The sequence below is a fragment of the Amborella trichopoda genome, chromosome 2 (genome assembly GCF_054954075.1).
Source record: "Amborella trichopoda isolate Santa Cruz 75 chromosome 2, AtrichopodaSantaCruz75HAP2 v2.0, whole genome shotgun sequence".
NCBI lineage: Eukaryota > Viridiplantae > Streptophyta > Magnoliopsida > Amborellales > Amborellaceae > Amborella > Amborella trichopoda.
The window spans coordinates 65,853,211-65,862,995 of NC_142337.1; the positions used below are offsets into that span (position 1 = coordinate 65,853,211).

The 9,785-nt window shown below is 35.2% G+C and overlaps 1 protein-coding gene across 2 annotated transcripts; it reads left to right on the forward strand.

Moving 5' to 3' along the window:
- Positions 1 to 1,246: 1,246 nt before the first annotated feature.
- Positions 1,247 to 9,184, forward strand: LOC18430257 (bidirectional sugar transporter SWEET16). 2 transcript variants are annotated; one of them, XR_016050225.1, is made up of 7 exons: positions 1,247 to 1,297; positions 1,454 to 1,490; positions 1,611 to 1,821; positions 2,006 to 2,167; positions 2,265 to 2,372; positions 4,293 to 4,359; positions 8,620 to 9,184. XR_016050225.1 is itself a non-coding variant. In XM_011623600.3 (6 exons), exons 1-6 carry the CDS (start codon positions 1,264 to 1,266, stop codon positions 8,860 to 8,862), a joined length of 795 nt encoding a protein of 264 aa, XP_011621902.1. In that variant the 5' UTR covers positions 1,247 to 1,263; the 3' UTR covers positions 8,863 to 9,184. The 2 variants fall into 2 exon arrangements, 1 of the variants encoding a protein (XP_011621902.1); XM_011623600.3 differs by lacking the exon at positions 4,293 to 4,359.
- The last annotated feature ends 601 nt before the right edge of the window (positions 9,185 to 9,785 follow it).

Genomic DNA, 9,785 nt, shown 5'->3' on the forward strand with positions numbered 1-9,785 from the left:
TCAACGACTGGGAACAGAGGTATTCTAACACACTAAACATCCATTTAGATCATACAGCTAGTACTAGCAACCACATATCTCATTTCTACTTTTGATATAAGAAGGTCACAATTGATTCTAGTCACTAGATGTTGAATCTGGTGGTTAGAAAATACGCTAATGATTATATTGAAAATGTAATACATTTTTTCAGCTGCTTGACAGATGAAAATGATTGTGACCTTGTTGGAGCTGAGGTAAATAAAAAAAAAAAAGGAAATAAAATCCAAAACAATATTTACCTCCTCAATCTTTATTTCAAGCAACTATACCATATTTCTACTAAAGTGGTATATGCTATTGCATGTGACGAAAACTGAATAGTTGAGAAATTGTTGTGTCCATTCCAAACACCAAAATAGAGCAAACCAAGCCAAACTTTTTGCAGGTATGCGGCATGCCTTTAAACAAGAGTATCACACCCTGATACTGCTTTCTCATAATTGTATCTGCTTTTCATTACCACCAAAAACGTGGCCTGCCTAACTCGTAAAAAAATGAAATATAAATTTTAATGTGAAGCAAAATTTGGCTTTATTGGTTTTTGAGAAAATATCTTTATATTTCGTATTTTTAAGTTTTTTTTCACAATAGACTTAAAGTTTTAAAAGATATATTAAGACATAAAAATTATAGATTTTGTGTCTTCTAACTTTCTGAGTTAATTTAAACTTAGTTTTTTAGGCCAAATAAATCTAAAAAGACATGTATTTTTTAATAGCCATCCCCTCAAACTTCTAGAGAGAGAAGGGCTTCATGGAGGTGAGAGGTTATTGAAAGGAGAGAGAAAAAGGTTTCATGGAGGTGAAAGGTTATCGGGAAGAGAGAGAGAGGTGTTTGGAGAAATACTAGAAGAGATAGTAGTATTTTCAGAAACACAAGAAGGCAAAGAGAGTGAGAGATGCAAAAAAAGAGAGTAGTTTAAAATATATAAGTGAAGAGAGAGAAATGATTGGATTTAAAAAATGCATGTCTTTCTCACATTTATTTAAGTTAAAAAATGCGTTACTTAAACAAATAAGTTTTAAAATGGTCGAAAGATATCTTTATCTTTTGAAACCTCAGATTTAGCAAGAAATAAAGCCTAAAAATTTAAAATATGCGTGTCCGGGCGCTAATGAGTCAGCTGCCTACAAAACAGTTTTCCCTTCTTCTTTTTTTCCTATAATTTAACCTATATAAAGACCACATGTCATGCTCTCTCTCTAGAAGAGTTTGGGCGCCATGGAAGACTTAAGCTTCTTCTTTGGCATTCTGGGTGAGATTCATTTGTTTATTTTCCACCTCATAATTCGTGACCTTCTTTGGTGTCTCATTAACTATTCTATTATCTCTCATATTTGTTTTTTCAATAATAACTGCTCCGGTGAATTTCTTTTTCTTCTTCTTCTTCTTATTTTTTTTTTCTTTGCAGGAAATGTGATTTCGATTCTGGTCTTTGCATCGCCCATGTAAATGCTCTCTCTCTCTCTCTCTCTCTCTATTTCTGATGAAATGGTGCTCTGTGATTTCGTTTGTTGTGTTTTTGAGAGAGAGAAAATGCAGATTTTTATATTGGATTTGAATTGCAGAGGAACATTTCAGAGAGTGGTGAAGAAGAAATCGACAGAGAACTTCAAAGGTTTGCCATTCGTCTGCACTCTTCTCAGCACGTCGCTGTGGAGTTACTATGGACTCCTCAAGCCAGGAGGATTGCTCGTTCTCACTGTTAACGGTGTCGGTGTCGCCATGGAAGCCATCTACGTCTCTCTCTTCCTCTTCTATGCACCCAAAAATGTCAAGGTCCTTCTCTCTCTCTCACGAACATGAGTCCGAATATCTTGGCTCTTGAACACTGCTCTGTGAATTGCACGTCACTATCATACATTCATGTTCATCAAAATCACACCCTATCTCTCTATCTCTTTCTCTCATACAAACTAACATATTGAATAATTTGAACCCCTTTTTCTCTCGTAATTTTCAGGTGAAGACAGCAATGTTGGTGCTCGTTTTAAATGTGGGATTTTTGGGACTAGTGATTATGGTAACTATGCTCCTACTCCATGCTCCTCTGCGTCTCCAAGTGGTGGGCTTTCTAAGTGCTGCCTTGACTCTAGGCATGTATGCTTCTCCAATGGCGGTCATGGTAAACTTCCATTGCAATAATATACTCTCTCTCTAAAAGGTCATGAGCCAAAATCTAATTCGTTGGTTCAGAGAATTGACGGTTGGATGGGTTGCAGAGGAGGGTGATAGTTACGAAGAGCGTGGAGTACATGCCTTTCTTCCTCTTCTTGAATGGTGGGGTTTGGTTCCTGTATTCGCTGCTCGTCGGAGACTTTTTCATTGGGGTGAGTTCTCTCTCTCTCTCTCTAACGCTTTCCTTTTTTCCCTGTACCGCTCTCTCTCAAGCGCAAAAAGCGTGGCAAACTGAACGGGTCAAATGTTATTTAGTCCTGCAGGTATCCGGGTCCAAATGATTTGGACCTGACCCGCTTTCGGGTCATGGTCAGGATTGAACCGATCGTCCCAATATGAAGTATATATATTCATTTTTTTAATTTATAGACTTAGCTATAGGTCGGATCTGAGTCCAAATACCTTGGATCCGATTTGGGTTAACATCCAAAACACTTGGACCTAACCCAGATCTGGGTTGAGCCCATGTGCGAGTGGAACCTAGTCAAGTCGAGGTCCACCTGCACCCGAGCCGACCCATTGCCACCCCTCGCTAAAGCAATGTCTAGAAACTCGTCCCAGGCGAGTGGGTTGCTAGTATTGCAAAGGGCCACCTGACATTAAAAAAATATTAAATAATTAAAATAAAGTTAATAAAGGTCAAATTACACAAATTCCAAAGTAGCTTAAAAAGCATGTAAAGTACCAAAACTAATTCATAGGTGAAAACATTTTTTAAAAAATTACAATAATATAAAAATAAAGTATATCCGAAAAAAGTCACCAATCTTCACTAATAATATCCAAATTATATATAAAAGTTTTATACATCAATCCCATGTTTTTATGTATTTTTAAGACTTTCTTTTTTTTGGTATACCCGGAGTGGTACCGAGCAACTTAGTGTAGCTGGGCTTGCCAAGTGTCCGAGTCCGAGTAACTCCGCCTAGTCTCGAAACTCTGGTACACTTGAAATTTTGGAGAAATTTCACAATAGCCCTAGGTTTGAACCTCACAAATGTACTGATCTATCAAGAGATTGGACGGTGGTAGACTCTCATGACTCCTGTGGTAATATACTAATATTACACGTACCTTAATTTTAATGGGGAATAAATTCATATAGAGCCGAGGCTCTAAACAATCAAATTAGAACCCACCTCAAAAATCTCACTAGAAGAAGTTGTTTTGATTCCTAAATATCGTCAAATTGATCATCTCAATATCAAGATGCATGGACATTAGAAAAAAAATAGATTTCGAGTTTTGGAAATAGTGCATCCTGTAACGTATTTTTTGGACTGTAAATTTTCAAGATTTTCAAATTTTCATAGATTTGCTCGATATACACTATTTTTAAAATTGTAAATTTTATAATTAAAGATGAAAATATATTTTAAAGCTATTATAAGGATTTTGAGTATTGAAATGACATTTCTTGATACTATTGGATTAAGCTTTAAAAAAAATCCAAAGAAATTATTAAAATTCATTATAAATATTGTTTTTTAGGAATCTAATAAGAAATGAGGGTACTCCATTAAGAATTTTCATTTCTTTGCATGAATATGTGAATATTGATATGTTCTTTCCCTACATGAATTATTGTTTATAACATGTACCGATGATGATGATTAAGTATATCATCATACATGGGCTACAATAAAGCATACAATTCGTAACAAAGACCTAAAAATAAAATGACAAACGACGTCGTTCTTTATCTTGGTCATGCTAGTGCCATTGATTGAATTCGCGTGACAATTCATTAACTCGTTCTAAAAACGACTTATCTAAATTAGTGTGCACCTGACTATACTCAAATCCCTGAGTGTTAGTGTTTTATTGTGGTCCTAATCCAAAATCCCCGAAGCTTGTTCATCCTTCATGCTCACATACAATGTCGTGCTCATCCCTACCCTTTTGTTGTTGGGACTCGATATAGGAATAATTTGGCTGGGATTGGGTGGCCTCAGAATCATCATCTCTCTGATTTTCCCTTAGACACCCTTCCTACTCTCTCTCATTAGGATGAGTTCATAGTTCCATTGGAGAGTTTGGCCTAAACTTGGATTTCTCGATTGAAATTGAAGGTTGATTGTTGATTCCGCGTCATCAAATGATGGTGACTTAGTGTGGGGTATAATAAGCCCGATTGAGGTAACTTCCGACACTCTTTTTTGTTTATTGCATATTTAATTATATTGTTTTACATTCCCAAGCATAAGAAGTAGTGATCATTTTCTTTGTTTAAAGGAAATTAGTTTGATGACATCAAGCTTTTAAGATCTTGGATTTTTTGGTTTTATTTTCTTTGAAACAAGAGTTATTATAATAAGACTACTTGTAAGTGATCTTTGCCAAAAGAAAAGGGGGAAAAACACACACACACACACACACACACATACACACACACACACACACACACACACACACACACACACACACACACATATATATATATATATATATATATATATATATATATATATATATACTTTATTATGATGTGGTTTCTATAAGGTTGCAACATTAAACAATCCAATTACGGCACACCTCTAAATTTTATCATAACATGTAAATTTGGTATAAAAAATTATTAGGATTATCTGAAAATCTATTTTTATATCTAATTATAAAATTTTAAACTCCAAAACTAGTTAAAATCAAGTAGATCTATAAACATATGAAAATCTTGAAAATGGACGGTATAGATAATGTGTTGCAAGATGCACTATTTCTGATACTCAAAAACTTTTTTTTTTTTTTTAATATTCATACATCTCAATGTCGAGATGATCAATTAGAATGTTTTTCAATGTTAAAACAATCTTCTATGATAGATTTTTTATGGGCATATATAATTCTATATTTTAAGGTTTCTCGGCAAGATCATATTAGTCTTTCTTTCATTGGTATCATAGCATAGTTACTTATTGTTATTAGGAGTATTTTCTCTTTATTGAGTCTAGATCTAGCTTGGGAATAAAAAATATGGTTGCCCGTACCTTCGTCTCGGAGATCCTAAAAATCGAAATGTTTGATGGGATCAATTATGCCTCTTTGAAATGAAAGATTGGGTATGTTTTTTATGATGAACACTTGTATGAGATGCTCTATGAGCGTCGTCATCATCTTCCAAATGACAACTCATCTCAAGCAATCAAAGATGAATTTGCTACTTAGAAGAGAATGAACTTAAGGTGTAAGCACATCTTTTTGTGCACTATGACCAACTCATATGCTTCTAAGTATGAGACATTTTTTACTACAAGTGGAATCTATGATAAACTTGAGAGAGAATATGCGGATCCCTCTCTCATGAAATAAGCAATGGATATGTAAAAGAATAATGAAGATACTCGCATGAAACCTATTGAACCCATACAAGTGATTCATCTCACGAATTCACTTTCTAACTCATGAAAGACTTTTGTATCCACCTTCTCGGCTAAAAGGAAGGTCCCAAAGTTGAAGGACTACATCACGACAATCAAAAGAGAAGAAGAAAGGAGGGACTCAAAGCTGTAAGGGAGGTCATACACATGATAAAATTTCCACCAACTTTTAAACCTAAAAAGGGAAATAGTAAAAATAATTTTGGAAAGATAGGATACAACAAAAAGAGAGATTTTGGAAATAAATGAGGAAAGAAAAAGACTAAAACTTGCTTTATTTGCAAAAACGTGGGTCACATAGTCAAGTATTATCGGTCAAACAAATTTGGTGGGACCAACATGAAACTTGCTTACGTAATCTTTGAGACGTTGCTTGCCAACCCCAAGGGAGCTTCTTGGTGTCTGGACTCGGGAGTTACGACTCATGTCACAAACTCCAAAGAAAGCTTCTGCTTTTTTACTCCCATGAGGCCAGGAAAACAATATATTTATATGGGAGTGAACCAAAAGACCGACGTGCATGGAGTTGGGAATTTTGAGTTTGAATTGAAGAGTGGAAGCTTCTTGATCCTAAAGCAAGCATTTTATGCTTCCGAAATGAGAAAGTGCTTAGTTTCGATTCCCAAGATGGCTCTAGCGGGATTTGTGATCACTTTAGTTGAAGAGAAAGTGTTAGTCAAGAAGGGTAAAAATGTTGTTATGAGCGGACGTCTTGTGGATGGTTTATATACTATTGAAATGAAAGAGAACATTGCGTATGTCTCGTCCCCTAATGGTTTGGATGCTACCCTATGACATATGAGATTAAGACACATTAATTACAAAAAAATGAAAAGACCGAAAGATGATGGTATTCTTCAAAATTATAAAGGTGATTTATCAAAGGTGTATGTGTCTTGTTTGCAAAGAAAACTAACAAGGAAAAATATCACCGGGGGCAAAATAGTTACTAATGTTTTAGAAATCATTCATAGTGACATATGTGATCCTAGTGTAGTTACCAAAAGCCACAAAAGATATTTCATTACTTTTGTAGATTGCCACTCGCGACATGGCCATGTGTATCTACTACACAGAAAATCCGAAGCCTTATAAAAGTTTAAATAATAGAAAGTTGAGGTAGAAAATCAAAGTCCTTGGAACCGATAGAGGGGGGAATATTCATCCTAACTTTTCAAATAAATTTGTGTTGAAAACAGAATCATACATCAATACATCATACCTTATACTCTTGAACAAAATGGTGTAGCTAAGAGATGGAATAGAACCTTGGTTGAAATGGTAAGGAGTAAGATAAGACATGCTATGCTCACCTTAGATTTTTTGGAAGAAGTCGTGTTGACGACATGTTATATCCTTAATCAGAATCCCACAAAAGGCGCCCTAGTTACTCCTCACGAAATATTCAACGGTCATGCTCCCTCCCTTGATCATCTAAAAGTTTGGGGTTGCTTAGCCTAGGTCCTAATCCCACACCAAAATATGACCAAACTTCAACCCAAAACTGTAAATACCATTTTTATTGGCTACCCAGACCATGATAAGAGGTATCGATTTTATATCCTTGAAACCGGGGTGGTTATTGAGAGCCGCGATGCTTACTTTTTCGAGGATGAATTCCTTGAAGTAAGATTGAGTCACAAATAAGCTGACCTCTTTCAGGAGGTAATAAACAACAGTGTTTCGAGAACCTGAGCCTGAAACTTCAAATAGACTTGAGCTTGAACCCGAACTCTCAAATCAAAATGAACCTGAACCCAAACTAAGACGAAGCAACCGAATTAGTAGACCATCTTTATATCTAGAACACTTTGTTTACCTACGGGAACATTATGATAGAGTTGGGAAAGATCCAGATTCTGAATCTAAAACTTACCGTGAAGCATTGTCTTGTCCTGAAAAAGAGTATTAGGTAGAAGCCATGAATGACGAATATACTTCTATTAATCAAATCCATGTTTGAGAATTGATGTCACTACCTTGAAAACGTAAGGTTATTGGATGCAAGTGGATTTTCAAGTAGAAGTTAAACTCGAAAGTGAAAATATAACAATACAAAGCTAGGCTAGTTGCAAAAGAATTCACCCAAAAAGAATGGATAGATTATGATGAGACATTTTTCTTAGTTGCCAAATTTGCATATATCTGGATCCTTATAGCCATAACAACCCATTTTGATTTTGAGGTTCATCAGATGGATGTCAAAACAGCCTTTCTAAATGGAGGTTTAAAAGAAATCTACATAAGTCAACCTGTTGGATTTGAAGAAAAGGAAAAGGAAAACCAACATGTAAGCTTAACAAATCCCTCCATGGCCTTAAACAAGCATCGCGTCAGTGATACATAAAATTTCAAGAGACCCTAGCACTTGCGGGGTTCTCTACGAATAATAAGGATTACTGCATCTATCAAAAGATCAGTGGGAGTAATGTTTTTATTTCCTTTTATGTGGATGATATGCTAATTGTTAGTAGCTCGATTGCCCTAGTAGTAGAGACGAAAACATTCATTGCACAACACTTCGATATGAAGGATTTTGGAGAAGCTTCATATGTGTTGGGCATCAAGATAATAAGAAACATAAAAAAGAAAATTATCCAACTTTTCCAGGCAACCAACTACAACATGATACTGGAAAAGTTTAATTTGGATAACTGTAAACTCATTTCTACGCCAATAAACCAAAATATGAACTTGAAATTTGGACTTTCAAAAAGCCGAATGAAAAAAAAAAAAAAAATATTGGCGTTTTGGTGGTTCAAATATTGTAATTCCAAACACAGTTTTTATTTGTGTTTTGGGGGTTTCACATTACAACTTTTGAACTGCCCGAATGCTTATTTTCTATTGTGTTTTTGGTTGTTCAAGCTTGAAATTTTGGGTGTCATGCATCATTTCTTAGTTACGAAAATTATTTCGGGTTCGTACGTAAATTTCCCAACAATAAACCTTGTGCCTTACATCGTCCCTGTCTTACTTATCATTTGCTAATCATCTTCACACTCTCATTTATCATCTTTAGGTACCTAATGGGATAGGATTCATACTAGGAGCCACACAACTAATTGTGTATGCAGTCTATCGGAATTCCAAGAGCACGGATCAGAAACCGGACATGGAGGAATTGGATACCAAACACTGTTTTGAAATCGAAATGCCTCGCACTGATAAAAATCTAGAAAAAGCTGAAGATAATTCGATCGAAAATGTGAATCTCCACAAGGTAAGAAGCCCCCCAAAAACACGCAAGCAAGACAACTTCTAGAAGATGCTCAAGTCTCTCCCTTCCTCGCAATTCGAATTGCATGCAGACTAGCACCGGCTTTACGAGGGGAGGAGAAGGCGAAACAGCTCGAGCTAGAGATGAGGTTTAGAAGATCAATGCGCCATGAGATTTCCATATTTTCATTAATTTTATTCATGTCTTGTAAATGTGGTTTGGATTTGGATTTCGATGAATTTATGTGGACATGAGTATACCTAGTGAAGTGGTTCTTCATCAGTACAAGGAGCTATATAAGGGATTAGTTTAAGCCCTGTAAAGTAGATTACTCTTATTAATGTCACTACTTTGAGCATTTTGATTACACAATTTAATAATTTGAGTTTGGAATATTCCAAGGAGATGCCCTGAGTTTGATAAGCACATGAATATTTCCAAGACATACTGCCCCGGAAGGAACTGGACACCAATGTCCAAGTCACATTAGCCAATTGAATCGGTTAGGGATTTAGTCTAATTAAAATAGGTTCAACAGACAAATTAATCCAAACCTGATTTAAAAACTAGAGAAGAACAAGAGAAGAAGGACAAGGTTTCTATATTTTCCCACTGTATAGAAGTTCTATATTTCCCCAATCCAGCAGCCCAATTTACATAAAATAAGCCATTGCCTGTGTGATCTAGATCTGATGCCTCAGAGTATTTTATTTTTAATTTTTATTCTAGAAATTATGTGAATGTGAAATTTGGTACGTACCATCATCTCAATGGGGTGCACTTAAAAATAAATAAAACAAATAGTATTTTCAATCAAATAAAATGATTTAAATACCCCTAAATCTATTAGGGGTATTTTGGTCATTTTATTTCATCTAGAATATTTGCTTTATATTTTTTGTAGTTTTGTGTTCAAGAGAAGAGTGGACGTCCAAAACTTTGTATAATAAAAATAAAAATAAAACAGT

Coding starts and splice junctions, on each gene's coding strand:
- LOC18430257 (XM_011623600.3), top strand. CDS start 1,264: ATGGAAGACTTAAGCTTCTTCTTTGGCATTCTGG. Junction 2,168..2,264: donor CTTCTCCAATGGCGGTCATG/GTAAACTTCCAT, acceptor GATGGGTTGCAG/AGGAGGGTGATAGTTACGAA. Junction 2,373..8,619: donor TCGGAGACTTTTTCATTGGG/GTGAGTTCTCTC, acceptor TATCATCTTTAG/GTACCTAATGGGATAGGATT.